This window comes from Pantherophis guttatus, chromosome 4, assembly GCF_059756535.1.
Source record: "Pantherophis guttatus breed Tessera chromosome 4, ASM5975653v1, whole genome shotgun sequence".
Classification (NCBI taxonomy): domain Eukaryota; kingdom Metazoa; phylum Chordata; class Lepidosauria; order Squamata; family Colubridae; genus Pantherophis; species Pantherophis guttatus.
Window position 1 is genome coordinate 110,333,245 of NC_142066.1, and position 22,137 is coordinate 110,355,381.

General features: G+C 37.7%; 1 protein-coding gene across 17 annotated transcripts in view; it reads right to left on the minus strand.

The window, feature by feature from the left end:
- Positions 1–22,137, minus strand: part of RARB (retinoic acid receptor beta) — a 559,406-nt gene that overhangs the window by 84,317 nt on the left and 452,952 nt on the right. For all 17 annotated transcript variants that reach the window (XM_087892554.1, XM_087892559.1, XM_087892553.1 and 14 more), the window contains one exon: positions 10,201–10,342. In XM_087892554.1, the coding sequence (XP_087748680.1) occupies positions 10,201–10,342 (142 nt within the window). The remainder of the gene's footprint in view (positions 1–10,200; positions 10,343–22,137) is intronic.

The following is a 22,137-nucleotide window of genomic DNA, read 5'->3' on the forward strand; positions in this document are numbered from 1 at the left end:
AGTCTGGTGGATGGAGTCAGATGGCTTTTCTCCCAGTTTACTGAGAAGCCATGATCCTGCAGGGTCTGGATGGTAAGATGAAGGTCTCGCTGTGCCTGACTGGGAGATGATGACTGGATCAGCACATCGTCCAGGTAACACTGCAGGCGGACTGGATGGGCCCGCAAACGAGCTGCCACCATGTCTAGTAATTTGGTGAAGGTGCGGGGTGCTGATGATAGGCCGAAGGGAAGGGCCCGGTATTGCCAATGACAGCCCGCAAAGGCAAACCTGAGAAACCTTCTGTGGGATAACCTTATGGGCACGTGAAGGTAAGCCTCCTTGAGGTCTATTGATGTTAAGAGATCCCCATGTCTGAGGCCTCCCAGGATCGAATGCAAAGAATACATCTTGAACCTCTTGTATTGAATGTGAACGTTGAGGTCTTTCAGGTTCAAAATAGCCCTTTGGGCCCCTGAACTCTTTGGCACCAGAAAGAGTATGGAGTAGAATCCGAAACCCCTTTGACCAATCGGTACCGGTTCTATGGCAGCGATATCCAGCAAATGCTGAATTTCGGTCTCCATCATGGCCCTCTTGGTGGCATCCCTGGGAACTGGACACTGAATGAAACGATGAGGGGGTCTGGAACAAAATTCTAATGTTAGTCTGAGAGTCACAGTTTGTAAAGCCCACACGTCCGTGGTGGAATTCCTCCACTGGTCGGCAAACACCTTCAACCTGCCGCCAATGGGAATGTGGGCCCAAGAGTCACTTGGAACAACAATAGAGGCGTCCCCCTGAACCCCTGTAGGGGCGTCTGGACTGTGATTGCCGAGATCTATCTCAGAATCCTGATCTGTCATGAGGTCTATCTCCTCCCTGGAAATATGGTTGCTGAGATTGGGAGGCGGAGAACCCCGCCTCCGCACTCCGAAAGGACTGTCTACGATAGTAAGGAGCCTGTCTCCTATCATATCTCCTATTCAGCTGTGGCAACACCTTCTTCTTGTCCTTCCCTTCTACTAGGATGGGATCTAACACATCACCAAACAGCTGTTGTCCTTTAAAAGATGCAGCTGCCAGCCGGCCCTTAGACCTAACATCTGCTTGCCATTGGCGTAGCCATAACAAGCGTCTAGACGCCACATTGGAAGCTAAAGCCCGGGATGCGAATTTTGCCGCAGTAATGGAGGCATCAGCTGTGTATTCAGTAGCGGCAATCAACTTACTAAGTTCCTGTTGCAGGCGGGTATCCTCAGGGGAAACCCTGGTCTGAAGCTGTTTGAACCAGAGGAGTGAAGTTCTGGCCATGAAGGAAGCCGCAGTAGCAGATCTAATCGCCCAAGGCGCGGCCTGATGAGTTTTGCGCGCGGCCAAATCTGCCTTCCTATCCTCAGATTTCAATCCTTCTGCATTATCAGAGGGAAGAATAGAGGCCGAAGCCAAATTAGTCAAGGGGAAATCCACAGTAGGAACCCGGAGAAGATCCTCAAGTTCCTTCTCTACAGAAAACAACTTCTTATCCATGCCACTAGGAGGAGAAACAGAAATAGGGTGTTCCCATTGCCTCTTAATTGTATCCACAAAGAACTGTGGAGATGGGATAACCTCCTGAGTAGTGACCTGTTCTGAAAACAGGCTGGCGCACAAATCCTGAGAATCCCTAGGGGCAGAAGTAGATTTATCCACCTGGCCCATATTAGCAGTCATCTTAGCCTTCATTAATAATGTTCTGAAAAGGTGAGGTTTGAATAAACCAGAATAAGTAGGCTTATCCTGAGAAAGGCCTTCATCCCCAGACATCTCAAATTCACCTAATTCCTCCTCACCTACCAGGGAATCTTCACTGTGAATAGATTGAGTATCCTGATAGGATTTCTCCCTGTAATCCCTATGTCTAGCTGGCTGAGTCACAGGGTCTGCCCTGGAAGGCCTTGGGTGAGCAGGAGCTGGAAAACCCCTCTGGGCTAATGCCTCATCAATGCCCTGAGTAATGGTTTGCACAATGGCAAAACGTAAGTCTGAGGACAAAACCTGCTGTGCAGGCTCCTGTGGGCGGAGCCCTGATGCTGTGGGCGTAAAAGTAGCTGAGGGAGCAGGGCCCTGAGCATCTGGGGCCTGGGAAGGCACAGGAGTGGGTTGAACAGTAGGCAAGACATGACCTTCCTGAAAAGGAACAGCGTGAACTCCTGTTGTTCCTGAACAATAGTGGGAGACCAGTTAGGTTGCTCCTCTTGAGGCCCTTGATTTATAATAACAGTGGGAAAAATATGGGGAGCCCCACCTTGATCCCCTGACCCCACAGGGGATTTAGAAGCAGCAGAAACAGCCTGCAGTTGAGCTTTTGCAAAATGTTTTTCTAAAGCTTTTTGTCTTCTCAAGGCATCTTTATCAGCAGTTATAGATGATTTAGATTGATTAGCCTGGGTGTTAGCAGAAGGCTTGCTGGATCTCAATCTTCTAGAGCCTTCAGGCTGAGGTTGAGGAGCATAAGTTTCCTCAGAATCACTACTATTGGCCATAAAGGACACAATATAACAATCAAAATGAGGCAAATGTAAAAGGATTACTTACTGCGCAGTTCAGGGCTTATAATGAATTGCTAAACCAGCAACACGGGTTTTTTTACAATAATCAGGCAGCAGCAGCAGCAGCAGCAGCAAGAAAGGGCAGCCCAAGTAAATTGCTGCCAAGGCCACAATTGTAGAAAAAAATACTGGAACACATTTACTTGCGTGAGCAGAAGCAGATCCGGCTCTTCAAAGCTGCAATCCTTTCAGTTTTCGCCCAGCTGCCTTCCACAATAGTTTGCTGTGCCTTTAAGCCCAAACAAAATGGCCGCCACCAGCGAAATGGTGACTATTGGCCATGCGGTCAGCATGCTCTCTCTCCTGCAGCAATCTGCGGTAAAATCCAAAGCCTCGGACTCCCCCGATGCTTTAAAAGGCTTCCCCAAGCCTTTCCTGTGATCCTGGCTGCACTTAGAGAAAACGGCCGGCTGGGAGCGATCTATTAGCCTCCTCTGCAGAGCGCTCAGCTGCTGACTCACACTCACTTACTCACTCACCCAAGCCAAATTCAAAAGGCTCGGTTTTTGTTTTTGTTTTTTTTTTTTTCTGAAGAATTAAAGAAATTGGCCAAATTAACTAAGAAAAATACCTTTAAATTTAAATAAATTTAAGAGCTAACTCTAACAAGACTTTCCTCTGACTGAGGTGGAAAAAACTAAAGGCTCGGCCGGAGGATGGAGGGCGTGGCCAAAGAAATTCCAACCCAGTGACATCATATCTGACTGACAAGAACCCAGACTTGGACACTCCAAGCAGTGCACAGGAGATCAGACATTTTGGAATTTATTTTTTAAATGGACAATAAGCTTTGTCCTATGTTTTGTAATCAATTCATGAGACTATTATCTCTTTTAGCTACAAGAGGCTCTCTTTAGTTACAGTTTATCACTCCTTTTCACAGTTATCGCCATTTTTGAGACTTCTTTATTCTTAATGACAAGGAAGAGGGTTGCTGGTGGCAGCTAAAATAAGTGTGAAATATTTTTTCTTTTGAAATATAAGTATAAAAGTTGTGGCCTTAATTAACTACTTTTAAAATAATCTGTAGCTCTGTATTATTTTGTTGTGGTAGTTGAAATTTTCTATTTCTATTTTCTATTTTCATGAACTCTGATTGGCTAGAAAAAGGAAGGAAGGAAGGAAGGAAGGAAGGAAGGAAGGAAGGAAGGAAGGAAGGAAAATTCTTTGACCACTAGAGGGAACTACAAAAATGTTTAACGCTGAGCTTGAGTTTGTCCTCAAAGAAGCTTTGAAAAGTCTATACAGAAAATCATTTATACCATAAGTCAGTTATTGTCCAAAGATACTAATTATACAGAGGATATTAAAAAAGAACAAGAGACACAAGTAGGTGTAGAAAATTGCCAACTCATTGTGTCAACTCTACAAATGCTGGACAATGCAAATAACTTAACTGTACCTTTGGAATATAAATCTGCCACCAGTTTTTATTAAGATGATGGTTTGAATATAACCCTCCCAGTGCAACCGAAACAAGTGTTCCAGGTAAATTCAGAACTCCTAAGAGGTCAAGTTTGAGATTTTTTCTTCATAGATACTAACAAGGCCAAGAATTCTTTGAGAAAAAAAAAAAAGATATGATAGACATCTTAGACAAGGAAACTTTATTCTACGAGGATTTGTTCCAGGTTAATCTACAATGTCTAACAGAACAACTTTGGAATTTTTTTTCATGGATATAAAGCTGAGAATTTCTTGAAGATAAGGGACTTGATAGGCACTCCTGAGGAGAAAAAGATTTCAATCTATAAAGATAAGCTTGAGGAAGTGACTTAATTTTAATGACTTAATTAGTTAGGATGGATTTTTGTAAGTTTGATATATGTATCGAAAGAAAGCTTTAAGTAGTTTTGTATATATAAAATGAGTTTGTAAATGCATGTCTTCTGACTTTTTATGTAATGCTGAATAATTCTCAAAGTTTGTAAAATACTGTTTATTAAATTTGAAATAAGAGAAGAAAAATATCTATTTCATGAGGATAAATTTGAGGGAGAGATTTGAATTCAATGAGCTAATTCGAGTTAATTGGACTTGTATTATAACTGAATGAAAGCTATAATGTAGTATTGTGTTTTTGGGCTCTGGGTTTAAAATGAAAATAAAATTTCCCCTTTATATATAATACTTGAGTATTTTTTAAAATTAGTAAAATATCAAAACTAGAAAAAGTGTTTTCTCCCTTTATGGTTAAAAAAATTAAAATAATATAGAGGATATGAATTGGGACAAAGATTAATGAATTAACAGGAGCACATATTATTCCCCACAGCAAAGAGAAGCAGAGATGGTCAAATTTATTCTTTTATCCAAAGAAGAGAATAAAACCTTGTTTCTATTTTGAAATTGCTTCTGGATTTTGTGCTTGCAATGAAAAAAACTCAAAACTTTAATTTTGTTTTTGCTTATTAGATATGTTTATTGTTATAAAAATGTTTGTACATACTGTTGTGTATTAGTAAAAAGTTGCGGTTATAATGTTGTTATCTTCTACTCTGCTAAAGAAAGTTGGAAGTTGGTATCTTTTTCTTTTCTTTTCTCTCTTTACATCATATTTTTTTCTTTCCCCCCCCACTCCTAGTTCTTTATTACTATTTTGAATTTCTCTTTGTATTTTATATTTTGATAAACCAATAAAAAGGTTTGATACAGAAGAAAAAGTTCTATACAGTAGTCATTCAAAATACAGAATAGTCCTCAATGAAAGGTTGGACGGCTTATCTGTTTTCCTACATTTCCTTCACTCACAGCTATCCAGCAATCAAATGTGACCTGGAAAAGAAAGCTTTCTCAGATACCATTCTCCAAAATCACTGGCAAACATCTGCAGTGATGCCCCCATGCAAGTATCTGGTAGTAATCTGTTTATTACAGAGAGGATCAAATGACTGTCCTCTAGATACGCCAGACTACAATTTCCATAGTCCCTGACCATTCCTCAGATATTGACAAGAGTTGGTCCAAATCATCTAAAAGACATCATATTGCCCAACCCTAGTTAATTTCTACTGGATGCGGCAGTCTTTTCTTCCTTACTTGATTCAATTTTCTAAAATAAAGTGACTTACAGATGATTTCACTGATTTCACTGGCTATAGAAGTAATAGAAGGGCTTCCCCGAACAGCTAATTCCTTGAGGAATCCGTGCCGCCGCCATCCCAGCACTGAGGCTGGCTTCCTTTGCGGCTTCCAAACCCCAGGTGGAAGCCGCTGGAAGCGGAGAAGAAGCTGGTCGGGCCAGCCGCCTGCTGCCGAGTCTTCAGGAGTCAGGGCAGAGAGTCTTCTGGCAGCTGGGGCAGAGAGGCGGCAAAGGGTGAAGGGATCCTGGGATACCGCTTGGTCGGTGAGTGGTGCTCTGCCTGGCCGGAGAGGGAGTTTCCACTGGGTGGGCACCAAGTGGCAAGAGGTGCCGGGCGGCTGCTCTCTTGCAAGCAGGCTCCCAAAGAACCAGGCAAAGGGACGTGATGACACAGATACGACCTTGGGTGAACAGCTGACAAGCGGCTATGTTGGGCTGCCACAGCAGCACAACACAGCAGCAACCATGAGCATCCCCCAAAATAATAAGACCCCCGATAATAAGGCCAAGCCTTATTTCAAAAGACAATAAGACCCTGTCTTATTTTCGGGAAAACATAGTAGAAAGGCAGAGCAAATCTGAGAGAAAAGATCAAAGGAGGATCATAGATGGCACTGAATATAATACAGTGGTGTTTAATCTCAGGAAAATCAACTGGATTATTCTATATCATGCTACATCAAGAATCTCCAAGCCATGTCTGGACTAGGCATGTTCCAAAAGTGATAAATGCCATTCTAATATAGAGAGACACTTATCGAGTATGATTGCCTGTGTCTCATAACTAAGAGCTCTTGATCTAGTAGTTAATTGGATCACCTGGGACAAATGAGGGAAAAAACTAAAGCACTTTAGATATTTTTCATTTTCTCCTTTAGCCCTTTTTAGGAGTGAATTTATAGATTACCATTCACAGGTCAGCATGTACAGACTATGCACAAGTAGCCCAGGCAAAAGATCTTCCTCTGCAAATACTGGCATTAATGAACAAGGCATTTTGATGGGATGAAGCCCTGAATATTGCCAGACAGTGATGTCAAAAGTAGGACTGCCATTGTATATATTTAATATACTGAAGTCTTACGTGAGGGATTATTAATAACTTTCTAAGCCCTGGAAATCCATGCCAAAACAAACCCAACCTGCTGAATTTTTGACTTTTTAAAGCAAACTATGAAGAATATACTTCGCCCAAAGTGTACACGTGTTGGGGGGGGGAGGGGAGGAGATAATACAAAGCTTCTTGTGCCTATATGTGAAAGCACTTACAGAACAAAGGCTGCTTGATTGGTTTGCTCTTCCTTCCCATGTATTATAGTCCCTATTTAAGTTTAGTCTGGTAAAAAGATTTATTTTTTAAATAAAATTGTTAATAACTCTGCAGAGAAAGGGGATAATACATAACAAATATGTTCCAGGAACATAAATATTATCTAAAATCTAGGGATTAATTGCATTTCACTGTTACAGAACTGAAATTTTAAACAGCTCTCTGGTTATTAGGAGTCATATTATGTATTCATTACTATCTTTAAAATCATATGAATGGCAGGGACTGCTCTTAGATTTGCACACAAAGCTGTTTTCTGCTAAAACTTCATACAAGAGCAGCATTTAGCCATAGGGATATATATATACTTTGCCTTTTTATAAGACATCCACAGAGCTAGCAGTAATAGATACAGAGAATTTCACATTACTCAAATGGGTACTTATTCTTTCTGTACCCTCTGAGCAGGCATTTCAGTTGTCCACTATGATTAATTTTTCCACTGGGTTCTGACTAATCTGTGAGTTTGTTTTCCTATATGATTTCTGAGTACCTTTTTTCTCCATGTGCAGTAAATAACACTTGTGCATATAACAAATCAAGAATTCTAACTGCAGAATGCATACACAAACCCAAATATGCACACAAGCCTCCAATAAATGCACTTAAATAAAAAAAGGATACAGATAAAAAAAAATCCTAAGCTTTTCAATAAGGTATAAAGCTGCTTCTAAAGAGAAAGTAGAGGTCAATGAAGCATAATACCACAAGTAGTCCTTGAAGAGTGACTGCCTCTTTTAGCAACTGTTTGCAGGTAGGAGAGTGATGAAAAATTAACATTCTCACATTTATGTCTGTCAGGGCAGCAACGGCCAGCCACCCAGCCAGCACAAACAACAGGGAAGGGAGGCAGCGGCGGCAATGGGACATCCAGTCCCACGCTCGCCGCCTTCTCCACCCCCAAAATAATAAGACCACCCCCAAGACCTTATTTCGGGATTCAAAAGAAAAGAAGACCCTTTCTTATTTTCGAGGAAATACGGTAACAACAACAAAATATTAAGTGTAATCCCACTTTTGAACAAGCATTTGAGTTTTCAGTCTGCAGCTCTAATTTAGACTGCAGAAAAGCAACATCTGGCCTGGAAGTCATTTAGAAATGTCTACATTTTGAAATGTTTTAGCAAGTTTTTTATATTGTAGATGTATAATATTCTGTCTGTTTTTATTTTTCAAAGGAAAATTCTGTAGTTTTACTTCTGTGAAAATGGGCATTTTCATCAGAGCAGGTATGTGATCGGACAATTGCAGCCCTATCTCCTCCTGTCTCTTATGTGATTTATTTTTTGAGTCTTAGTGGTTTGACTTCTCAGTTTTTCTTTGTGAAATGGACAATTTGCTATTGAAATGCACAGCTTAGGATATGAGACTGAACTCAAAAAGCTTTGATTCCGAAGATCCAAGAGAACTAATAAAATATTATGTTGTATATATCACAGTTCAACTATATTCAATGAAGATTCTTCCATGGATAGTATTGTAGTAGTGTCATTTATAGTATTATAGTATGCATAGTATTATAGTAGTGTCATTTATAGCACTGTGTTGTATTTCTTCTCATAGCCAAGTATTATGTTAGTCTTATCCGTTACACAGTGTGTTAAGTATAATATTATTATTCAGTTTTATCCCAATTCTTGTCATTGCCAATGTAATTAACATACATAATTCAAAATTCTGTTGCAATTCTCTTTAAGATCTGAATAGTTAATTTATATGAGAAATGGCTAAATTCCTGTTCTAATAAATGTTGTTTCATGGGGCAGGTACAAGAAATATCTTATTTCACTCAGGGCATATTGCTTTTCAAATTCTTTTTGTGGCTAATGCTTGTAAACAAAAAACAGTTATCTGTTTTGCTTTTTCATCTAAGCACTGAATATTAACTTACAAATTCCATTGTAACTGAAGAAAGTTGGCTATTTAATTGAGTCTTCTGATGTAAATCACAGTTTGCCTAGAAGTCTTATTTCTTATTTTGAGTGTAGAAAAATATAGACTTAAGAGTAGGCAGTCAAAAGAGAATTAGAATGCAATTAATTACTTAATGTTCATTATCTGACCCATTAACAGTAAAGAAGACAGGCATGGGAAGGTTTTCTGAAATCCATAAATTGTTCAAATATTAGTTATTTGATAAATATTTAAAACAGAGAAAAAGCAAAATATACCATGCTATCAATCTCTTACTATATGCAATTATTTTCCTAGCAACTATATCTTTCTCTATATTACTGCAGTACAATACTAAATCAAACTAATCCTTCCTATTCTCACTGTCTCCTTCATGATTCTTTTCTACCATCCTCTTTACTCCAGCATTCCCACAAGCCATTGAACAGTCTCATAAGGCAGTTTTTCTTTTGTTTTAGGGTGTTGATTGTTACAAAGTTTTTTTGAACATACCTTAGGATTTACTCAGACATATTGAGTATTCTGATTCCATTGTGTTGACATGGGAATTTGCATTTGCTATAAGAAAGTTCCAGTTACCAATGCTTTTCTGAACTGCTGCAACTATCACGTAACTCTAATTTAGGGGGGGGGAAATATACTGGATACATTTTCTTATCCTGCAACAACATCAAAGGCCACTTAGGTAACTATGTGAATACTTACCTCCCGCAAACTCTTGTTGGCCATTTCTCCTGTATTCATTTTTAAATCTGATTATACTTGCCATTCTTTTGCTAACAGTTTTTACCATTGCCTATAATCATTTGCACATATTCTGTTTGTACTAAGAGATGCCTTTTAAAGCTTCAGTTCCATTTTTACTATTAATATATTCTTATTTCACAAGCGAGATTAGCTTCTGGATTTTTTTGCATGTTTATGTGTTTTTACTGTTTTTACTGCTTCGTATGTAATTTTTACTGTTTCATATGTAGTCCTTTGTTCTCTATCTTTCTCATCACTTTCTTTTCAAGGATCTTTAAATACTTGTACATAATTTTTCATCTAGATTGCATATTATAAAGATCCTAGTAACAAGGTACTGAGTTGCAACTGAGAGGTGCTATGCACTGCAAGAATTCAAGCTACCTAAATTCTGTGCCAACAAAATGTACAGTACATGACAGCCTTATGAAAAATGAGACATTTAATGTTTTCACTCCAACATTTGATCTCAACTAGGCCAATTAAATACTAGATTCCCATGAATGTCACTTTGATCTGAACAGAAAGATAAAGCAAATGATACAATTTCTACTTACATTCTTTGGACATTCCCACTTCAAAGCACTTCTGTAGTCTGCAGTATTGGCAGCGATTCCTAGTGACTTTATTGATAACACAGTTCTTATCTCGATGACATGTATAAACCATGTTCTTTTGAATGCTCCTGCGGAAAAAACCCTGCAATCAAGCAAAAAAGAAAAATGACTGAAATGAAAATTGTTATTGTCTTTCAAATTGTTCTGTTAAGTGACAGAAAGTGTCACATTATGATGTAATTTAATAACATTCAAGCTTTAAAAATATTCAACATTCAACAATAGGAAACTGTTTTTTAAAAATAAACAATAGCATATAATATCTAAAATAGGCTTTCAGCAAACAAAGGATAGTGTTTAGGAATTGTCTTGTATCAACCTGGAAGAGGAAAGACTGAATGACATAAAGTAAAAAACATTTTCTGGCATACTTTTGCTATCCAATTATAACAATAAGGGAGGTACAAATGAAGGGTCAAGAGGAAAGAGAACTGGAGTAACTGGAGCTGATAAGATTCTCAAAAAGAAAGAAGTAAGAAAGTTAAATATACAGAAGACCAAGCAGTAAACGGACTCAGCAAAACAAAAAACAGAAAGGTATAATAAGACATGGTTAATGTACATGCTAGTGTTGGTTTTTATTCTTTTTTTCAACAAGTGTTATTAGGAATTATATTAAACAGAAAAAACTAATGTAGGAACCTAATTCAAAAGTGCATTTTAAAAAAGAGAAAAGAAAATATTAAAAATAGTTTTACAAAATCCCCAAAAGGGGGGGGGGGAAAGGACGAGTAGTTACTTTGTCTAAGTAACTACTCCTTCAGCAAGTTTATAAAACATTAACAACTTATCACTGCATCTTAAAATACAACCACTGGTTTACAGTACAGTAGGCTGGGTTTAATTTCCCCAATGTGTTGTATGCATTACTTCTCAATCCCTTTCTGCACATTGTATACTGTGCAATGAATGGCATGATAAGGAAATAATGCTATAATGGCTTGGATTTAGTAATATACCAGAGTAGTATTTAAGTTGTTGGACTGGACTAAGACCCAGGTAAAAGCCTACAAACATGGAAATGAGAGTTGGTGCCAGATATTCTATTTCAGTCCAATGAATCTCATAGTGGAGAACACGTGAAGAGAATCCTGTGTACCACTTGAATACCTGAATAAAAGATAAATCTGACAAATGCTTTTAAAAAAATAGATTTTCTTGACTGACTTTTTAAAAAAAGCAAACGTTGCATCACGTATTTTTGTCATCCAAACAGTAAGAGTATCCTTAATGCAGTGGACATCAATTGAATTAATTAATTAATTAATTTTAATAATTAATTAATAAACAAATTATACATAAAATCACAGTTTTGATACATTTCTCTACTCATTGGAGGAGTCAAATTAAAATATCACCAGTCATCTTCTTGCACATATTCAAGGAAGTCCTTATCTACTTATCAGTTCAAAGTTCAAACAGTACTTATCTCAAAATTAAGGTAGAATCTGTCACTATTACTTATAGATAGTTGAAGATGCTATCATATTTTCCATAATAGTATTTTCTGAAGATTAAATATACCCAAATCTTAATAGGTCTTAATATGCAGCTATATTGAAACCACAATGTAATATAATGGATTGTAGTCTAAGATTTTTAACCTGCAATTATGCATCACTGAAATTAGAAAAAAATGATAAGGCAAGAGGATTACAGAATAAGGGCATTTGCAGATGATCTGGTTGTTACCCTAACACAGCCGATGGAATCAATAATCCAGATGAAAGACATTATAGAACAATATGGTATAGTATCAGGATTTAGACTGAACCAGAAAAAAACTAAGATGATAGTCAAAAATATGACACAAGATCGAAAACAGGAACTTGAAAGCAAGGCAGGTTTTGAGATAGTACCAAAGGTTAAATATCTAGGAGTTCAGGTTGCAGAATCAAATATGAAATTGTTTCAAAATAATTATGAGGTGCTGTGGCGAGAGGTACAGAAAGACATGGAGACCTGGAAAAAACTGCAACTGTCTCTACTTGGAAGAATAGCAGCAGTTAAGATGAACGTTTTGCCAAGATTTCTTTTTTTGTTTCAAATGATTCCGGTGCTTAAAAGTGATAAACAATTGAGAGAATGGCAAAAAGGAGTGAATAAATTTGTCTGGAATGAGAAAAAGCCGAGAGTTAAGCTGAAAATTATGCAAGATGTTCCAGAAAGGGGGGGCCTTAAACTTCCAAACCTACAATTATATTATGAAGCAGCAGCTTTGACGCAAGCAAGTGATTGGTTTGGAAGGAAAAAGACTGGAATATTGAATATAGAAAGTTATGATCTTGAATTTGGATGGCATGTATACTTATTCTATGAGAACAAAGAGGATAAAGTATTTAAAAGCCACATACTTAGAAATTCTTTGATGAGAGTTTGGAAGAAGCACCGACTCAAATGGGATTATGAAATACCATTATGGCTGGATCTTGGTCATATCATGTGGAATACAAATATAATGTCACTCGGGGGGGGGGGGTTATATAAAGAAGTTCTTTTTACAGATGCGGGCAGATGGCAACTGAAGACATTAGAAACGCTGTTGGAAGAGGGGATTAATTTATCTTGGTTACAGTATAATCAACTTCAATTGAGATGGAAAGAGGACCAAAAAACTGGTATGATGATGCATGAAGAAGAATTGGTTAGACATATAAAAGAGAAAGGTCCAATGCATATTAAAAGGGTATATAATGTTTTGCTAGAAAGAGATTCAGAAACTGAATTGGTTAAAGATTGCATGATAAAATGGGCACAAAATTTTGCAGAACCAGTGATGTTGGAAACATGGGAATGTTAAATTTACACAGTCGCAGAATCTGAGGGAAAATTTTTATAAAATGTTTTATAGGTGGCATTTAGATCCTAAGAAATTATCCTGTATGTATCCTAATGTTCAACCAAAATGCTGGAGATGTGATTGCCTAGATGCCACATATTATCATATGTGGTGGACTTGTAAGAAAGTGAAGGCTTTTTGGATAAAAATTTGGTGGGTTATGCAGAATGTTTTAAAGAAAAAAAATCAGTTTTCTCCACAATTGTTTTTATTGGGCATAGTTAAGGGTTTCACACTGGGTGAAATAAAGTTGATATTGTATATGATTACAGCAGCGAGATTACTGATAGGTCAATATTGGAAAAATGAAGCTATGCCTACTATTGAAGAATGGACTTTGAAGATGGCCAGTTTTGCTGAGATGGCGAAGATTTCAGCATACTTAAAAGATCGGACACAAGAGACTTATGAATGGGAGTGGAAAAAGTGGATAGATTATGTGCAGAATAAATATCAAACTAGGAAATATCAGATAGCTTTTAACTGAAAGTATTATATAGGGATAGAATAATTGAACTTTGTGAAGATGTGGAAAATATACAGGGGGTGGAGGGGTTCAAGTTTTATAAAATGTGATTTTGATATGGATTATATTTTGTGGAAGTCCTGGGGGGATGGGAGGGCTAGGGCGGGCTGGGGGGGGTTAGGGAGGGTTAGGGGGGGATAGGGAGGGTAATTGGGGAGAAAATATATTTGTAAAACTTTTTCAATAAAAAAAAAAATAAATTAGAAAAAAATAAACTTGATCACATTAGAACCATGATGGCAAACCTATGGCACGCATGCCAGACGTGGCACACAGAGCCTTCTCTGTGGGTGCGCGCGCCATTGCCCCAGCTCCAATCACGTTTCTCCATCGTAATCAATCAATCAATTCCAACTTCTCACAAAAGAAAACATTCTCACGACGTTGGAATTGATTGAGTGAACTTTTTCACTCACACGCTTCAGGCGAGGTCCCCTCTTCCTGAAACACAATAAGATGCAGAGCCACAATGTGATCCACGCGCACCCCTCTGCTGCAGCTCCCTGTCACGGCAGAGGGATGAAAGAGCTGTCCTGTTGCAGTAGTGATGATGAGCGGAGCAACAGGATTCCGCCTTCCTTGGAGTACATTTACTCTTGCAGCCAGCAAAGAGGGCTGGGAGAATGGCGGGCGTGGATCTTGTGGGGTGGGGGCCATTCCCCCAAGCCTGGCCTTCCTCCTTCCTCAATGGCAGGGCCAAGACAAAGAAGGGAGCAGCATGGGGAAGCGCTCCCGTCCTCCAGCTGAGCACTGAGCACAAAAACCCAGCGGGTGGGGTGGCTGGCCCAGCAGAAGCGCCCCCATTGGTGAGTTGGACAGTGGAGAGGCCTGGTCCAGGTCTCGCAGGTGTCCCGCTGTTCACCACCTCCAGGCGTGAGCTGCCACCATTGAAGTGCACCACACCTTTGAAGAAGCTGGACAGCAATGGCTGGGGCCATGAGAGCAGCAGCGGAGGCATCAGAGCTGCTCTCCCCCTCCTCAGAAAGCCAGGCCTGGAAGAGCACAGAGAGTTGTGGGCCGAATGCTGGAGGGTAAGAAGGCGCGCTCCCACGTCACCCAACATGCGTTTCCAATGCGCACTCCTCTGTCCCCAAGTTGAATTGAGTGGGGGATAAGGAGAAGGGAGCCGGGGGAAGGGTAGGTGGGCTTCTAGGAGGAGAAGCCCAGCTGGCTTTCCTTTTGGCATGCGGCAGAGGAAAACCCAATAAAAATCCAATTTCCCCCAATAAATGGGGAAAATAAAGGCCCAGCGGTCCAGAATCCAAAAAGTGGGGTGGAGTCTGTTTATCAGAGGATATTCAAAGAGGGATCTTCTTCCCTCCCCCTTAGATTCCCCCCTCCCAGCTTTCTTACCTTGCCTTGTTTTAAGGGGAGGGGGAAGCAAGGTGGCACAATAGTAGCTAAAAGGCTGTGAGAGGGATTAGAGTTTATTAAAGATGGGGATGGGGAAAAGATGCAATTCTTTTCCAAAGGACCCAGGGAAAGTGGGGGAAAAAAAGTTTGTGTGTGTATAAGAAAGTAAATAACTGTCCGGGATAGCTTCAGCCACAAACAACAGCTGCTGTTATTTTTGCTTCTAAACTACACAGCATTCTTTAATATTAAACTACACAGCATTCTTTAATACTAACAATACAGAACCATAATATATAGGATTAAAGGAAGGAAGGTGAAATCAGAGGGGGGACGGAAGGAAGGAAGGAAGGAAGGAAGGAAGGAAGGAAGGAAGGAAGGAAGGAAGGAAGGAAGGAAGTAATAAGGATGTGGTGGCCCTCCAAAGGCTAAAGCACTCCACTCCCATTATTCCTGAGTTGTGCTGTTAAAGAAATCCAGTGCCACCAGGGAGAAGTCAAATTGAGAAAGAGTGATTGAAATTCCTCACAAAACCTCATTATTCAGGTTAAATTGCCATGTTGGCACTTTGTGATAAATAAGTAGGTTTTGGGTTGCAGTTTGGGCACTCGGTCCCTAAAAGGTTCGCCATCGCTGCATTAGAAAATGGATCAGTCCAAATATGTTAGATAGAGGTCAAGTAACATAAGACATAATGAAATATATATGGATTCTCAGATTTTTCTTCACTTTCTTGATTACTGATGGGTGTGTATGTATGTGTGTGTGTGTGTGTGTGTGTGTGTGTGTGTGTGCAGGCACACACATTCCCCCCCCCCTCTGTATATCTCAACCCTTAAGTGAACTTGATGCCAATTTTAAATTACTTTTATGAATGGAAAAGGATATGCAAAAATTATGAATTTAATCCTCAATAATCATCACTATTTAATGCAAAATACCAGACAAATTTCAGCTTTTGGAAATAGGCTTCTCAGACAGCTCCTAGAAATTGAAAGTTCCTCTAAGAAAGAGATATACCAACATTATGGGTGCTGCAGCTAGAACAAAGACAGACAATTAGCAAATATTAGAGATAACATGGACAGAAGTTCCATGCAGTGCAAAGGGCTATCTGAATTTATACAGATACTGGCATGATGGGATAATTAAAGAATAATGCATTTTTTAAAAATGAGCTATCCAATCCACAGAATGAAAGAAACAAAGCCTGCAATATGAGGAAGGACACTCTACCCATTTGACTTCCATTTATAGGTCACCTGTTTGACAGTTGCCCTGTTACACTACCGACCTAGGCAATCCTTTTAACCCAAAGGTCCTATTACAACTGCTGAAGAAAGAACATGAGAAGGCCCCTCTCATTTACAGGAAGAGAACAGGAATGCATTAGTACATGCTTACCTTGTTCCCTACTTCTGTCTTGGCATCTTCCCCAAAATAAAATTTTGGGATGGGATGGGTTTTTTACAACCCAAAAAGGTTGCTCATCACAATACAGGCATTTTGAAGATCTTAGAAGCTACTAGAAGAGAGTGCAGTAGAAGAATTGGGGCAGTTGTGGAGAAAGAGCATGCCAGAAAATTAAGCTAGTAGGAAATAATCCATATAATCTTACGAACTAAACTTTTCCTGGAAATGTGCTCCCACTTCGATACTAATACTACAAAACAAGCATGTAGCTGGAAAGCTTACATTTTCCAGAAGACTTCTCAAATGTGGAACTTATGGTCTTCTGTCGCTAGCTGTACCTAGAATTGGTTATACTGAATCGGACTACTAGGAACTTTAATTCAAGATAAAGAGATCTTAATCCCTGATATAAAGGATGCATAATTCTCCAATCTAAAACACTTCCACCAAATACTAACAGAATATAGGCTAAAATCAGATCCATCTTTTTCGAAAAGTATTTTTTTAATAGCACAGTCTTATACATTTGGCATTTCCCTCTGAGAGAACTATACATATCCTAAGATGGTACGTACTTTATTATCTCTAATAACAATAATAATAATAATAATGTAGTGACTTCAAATTAATAGCCAGCAGGGTATGAGTTATCTAAGTTATTTTTTCAAGAATTCATTTGCCCACATTTCATTCTATTTATTAGCACTGAGTACTTTTATAAGGGAGCATATTATGCCTATGAGGCATAAGGAATTTACATGAACAATTCTCATTAGTGTTAATGGCTGTTCAATAACTACATAAATCCTCTGTGATAGAAGCATGAGAGTGTCAGTGACAAAAATAAGCAGGAAAGATATTACCTTTACCAGGCAAAATATTGTATGTTGAGACAGCAGTATATTCCAAACTGCATGTGTTTTACTTGACATCTAAAGTAGGCTTTTAGAAGAGGAATAAACAGCAAGAATGCTCTGTCTGAGCATGCCATGTGTATTAACAAATTATAAAAGAAATTTGGATATTTCTATTTTAATTTAGTTAATAGATAAAGAATGATGGAGCAATCCACTTCTGAAAAACAATACTTGCATAAGTTACATTCCTATTCATATATACACATTTTTCTTTTTCTCCTTTCCTCCCAAGCTCTACAATTCAAAATTCTTCAGAACAGAATATTTGTTCTCCTTTCTCCAACCCATTCCTTCCTCAATAATTTTTCTTAAAAGTTGTTGGGTAGAGTATCATCTTAGTCATGTTGCATTAGATGTCCTCATTTACAGATTGCAATGGGACAAAAAACACCTAGTATAAATAATTCAAAATCTACTGTATCAACGTGTGTTCTCTGAGCATTCACCATTGGCAAAGCAGATGGATTATTTTTCACATTTAATTGTGTTGATACCTTATCTGCCCCATCGAAAGTGGAGAATGGTATGTGAAACCAAGAACAAATAAAGACAGTTCCTAGGTCCATTATTTAAAGCCAGAGTATGCAATCTAGACAATATTACTCTAAAAAAAGAAACAAAAGAAGAGAAAAAAAGACCAAACTTCTTATTATTTACTTTTGTAATACTTGTCTATTACTATGTCAAACATGAAAGAGTTTAGTTCAGAGATAGGTTGATCAAGAAGATCTGAAAAGATTTAATAACTAGTGTCACAAAAAACTTTTGAATGCCATCTGGATACAAAGGAGTCATTGTAATCACATCCTCTATGATAATACACCAAATGGCTCTTTGTTCAAAATTCAAAAGCATTTAAATCAATATAAATGTTTTGGAACATCTTGCCTTGTTATCCAACATGATGAAAAGAGAAGCATCTATACCAGCATATCATATTCAGGCAAAATGGGAAACAAATCTAACAAACAAACAAACAAATAAATACTGCTGAAAATTGGAGAGAAATCTACTCATATAAACTACTATTTTCTCAAAAGGAAAAAGCCTTAATTTATTATAGTGTGTTTCTTTTAAAATCATGAGAATGCATAGCATTGCCTGGTTATATGCATGGCTCCTATTGACAAAGGCACAAATTTACAAGTAAAAAACTAGATTTGCAAATTAGTTTAGGTTAAGCACTGGAAACAGAAAAGTGATCCAGTGCCAGCTGAGAACTTTTACGGGAACAGCTCATTCAACCAGCTTTCATTAACTGTAAGTATCAGCTTTTGTATATAAAATAGCTTCCAAACTGAGTTCTCTGCAGTTACCCAAAAAGAAAGCTAATTCAAATGACATATAATATGCTCTCTTACAATGTTAGTACAAAGAATACACACATACTTCAGGCACCCTTTTTCAAAGGACTGTGCTTAGATAAGGCCCATTTAGATTAGCCTGATAAAACAGTCAAACACAAAAGCCAAGGAAGATGAAGCTCTGTCTAAATTCAGCAGAGCTAATACTTGCTAAATCACACATGTAACACTTGGGAAGCTGATCTTGAAAAAGCTAAGTAGGCTCATTGTTGGCTGCTATTTAGGTAGAAAGTTCTGGGGCTATATGACTAAGGAAGGGGAAGATGAAAGAACAACCTAGCAATGGCAAATAACTTTTCTAGTGTTCTATTGTAGTAGGAAAATTGTATGATCATGTCCACAGAGATGCGGGGAATCAAACTGAACTTGAAAGACGCTTACTCTTTTTAAAATATTTGTGAAGAAAATTATATGTCTCTTTGTTAGGTTAGAATTGTCAATTGTGCATCTCAAAATGGCATCCTTACCTTCAAGAGCTGTAGAGAAAACACAGTTTCTTTTATCAGACATAATTTCTGTAACTATAAAGTTCAAAAACCAATATTGCAAGATTCTGTTTTTTCTGACAAAAAAATCTGCCCCCCCCCAAAAAAAACCATCAAGAGGGAAAAAAAGTTGTAGGCATCAAGCTAGAAAGCTTTTAGCCATGAAAGCTATCTGGGTGACTTTGGACCAATCACTTTTTCTCAGCCCTCACAGGGTTGTTGTTGTGAGGAAAATAGGAGGTGGAAGGTATGTTGGATATGTTTGCCACTTTAAGTTAGTTGTAAAAATAATAAAGGCAGGATATAAATAAATATGTAAAAGAGAGAAAGAGAAGGGGGGGAGGAAAGAAACTGTTTTCAGAACTGTTTATAAAGTTCTATGTCTAGCACTTTAAAATCTATCCTGATTAGATATTAACTATACTATTTGCATACAAAGAAGTTTACAAGAATGGCAAAGAAAGAATAAATGGTGCTCAGCCATACTCTGCCTCTTACTATGTAAAGTTAAAGAGAGGATAGCTGGCTTGATTGAATGATACATAAAGTCAGATGATACAGTGACAAAATCTCATATATTCACTGAAGTGGTCATCTTCTGTTCAGGGTAGGTTTCTCCCAAAAAAGATCCTGTAATATATGTATTAGAAGGATACTGGGAGCCCCTGAGCAGAGGCTTATTCCTACATAAATACTCAGTGAACCAATGAAATATTTAATACACAGATACTTCATTATTTAACAGTCAAACAGCTGCTTTTCCCTTAGGCAACTTCTGGAAAAGATTTTCAACCTGAATAAAGAGATTTTTGTGAAGTGATCTTCTTACCAATGTACTTCAACTCCATATAGGAATAAATTTCTTTGAATTCAACTGGAACCATTTCCAACTAATACTTACAGGACTGTTCTGCTTAGTTTTCTGTCCACATTATTAAACACACAGAATCACACACTCTGTATGTTTAATAATGCAGGGGAGACATGACTCTGAAGCAGAAGGCATGAAAGAAGGAGATTGGCAATACATTATTTGGTAAACAGTATTATGAAATCCTTCCCATCTGTGGGAAGAATGGTAGGATATTAAACCTGTAAAATCAGATGAAATAAATAGAACAAATACAAAAGCTGGACAGTGTTGATATGTAGCTTCAATTCTGAAATACAGTATCAAATGCCAACTACCATTAAATAAATGTGCTCCTTTGGGCAGAAACTACTTTTTACACACTGCCAGTAAAAATCCAGCAATAACAAATTGTAACAAATAATTTGTTGCTCTTTTAGAGCACACCAGATGAACTATTGGTAGTAGGTTAGGGTTAGGGTATATTTATTTATATTCTGCCTTTATTATTTTTACAAATAACTGATGGCAGCAAGCACATCCAATACATCTTCCACCTTCTATTTTCTCCACAACAACCCTATAAGGTGAATTGGGCTGAGAGAATGACTGGTCCAAAATTAGCCAGCTGGCTTTCATGGCTAAGTAGAGACTAGAACTCACATTCTTCTGCTTTCAAGACTGGTATCTTAACCACTAGATCAACTGGCTCTCAGTATTCCTAGTATTCATTTGCTATTCTATTCTTTGTATGGAATGCTGGCTAAAAATTCTAAGAGTTGGTTTACAACTTATTTAGAGAATGCCAGGATGGGAAAGTATTATACACCTGGGAAGAAAGGATATAATTTGTTGCCTCAGGCCATGTTTTTGGCAGTCCCAAAATGGGAATTTATGTGGTTGAATTCTCTGTTGGAAGAGTAGGATAGAAATATAATCCAAATGTTACAGACAGACAAAGTACAACCATATTCAGCTACATTTAACTCTTATTTTCTTCCTCTTTTTAAGGCAAAACTTTTAGTAAGCTGAAACATAATTATGACCACTTGTAAAATAATTCAGCTTCACCGATTTAGAAGAAGGCACCAAATACATTTCAAACACTTAGATTTGTTGCTATTTAAGATGGATTTCAAACGCAAACAAATTTGCCATGTCTGGTCATGAGAAAAGCTATTTATGTTAACAGCCTCAATTGTCAAAGTATGTTCTGCCATAAGCCCCATTAAAACTAATGGAGCCTGCACTATCACAGTGACTTGTGAATTGCAACTTATGGCTTTTTCTAAGCTGATCTGGCAGTGGGAAATGACAGAAAATGACACCCAGTCCTACTTTAAGAGTCCTTTTCATGGCCAGAGAAAGTAATCTGCAAATATATATTTATCCCAATATTATTGTGATTCAAACACTCCTTTTGATAGGAAGAAAAATAATGAGCACCATGAAATAATATTGTCTTGCCAGGCTTCAACTCTTTGTTCTCAGTGGTATGTAATACAGGTAGTTGTCAATGGTATGTAATATATAATGAAATTTCTGAAAATAGAACAACAAAAATAAATTAAAAAAATAATGGCTCTAGTGTTATAATCTCAGCCCTTCTTCCTTCTTATATGTGACCAGCTTCAGGTTATTTACATGCTTTATTACATCATAACCTGGAAATTGTTGTTTAATTTTGACTTATTTTGGCCTAAATTTATCCAAGTTAAACTGGTAATTAGTTATGGGAAAATTAGTGTGAACAAATTAAATAACTTCAATTTCAATGGCACTATAAGAAAAGAATAAACAGCACACTGCTTATTTCTGGATCCTTTGAAATGCATTTTGTTAAGGAAATGAAAAACTAGAACCAGGGAGGAAAATATGCAATCAATTTCAAAAATTGTAATTATTACAGTTTGAAATCAAATGGCTGAATGAGTTGAGTAACATTATCAAGGCAAGAATACAAAATTCTGATTTGTTTTCAAATCAAAAGAAATCAAACTTTTGATTTGAAAGACTGATAACTCATTAAAAAGTATGTAAAAGATATAAATGCCAATGTGTTCAAAATAACAAAGAAAAAAGAAGCATCCAATGTAAATAGTGAGAAAGGAAAATACTAAAGAAGCTGGA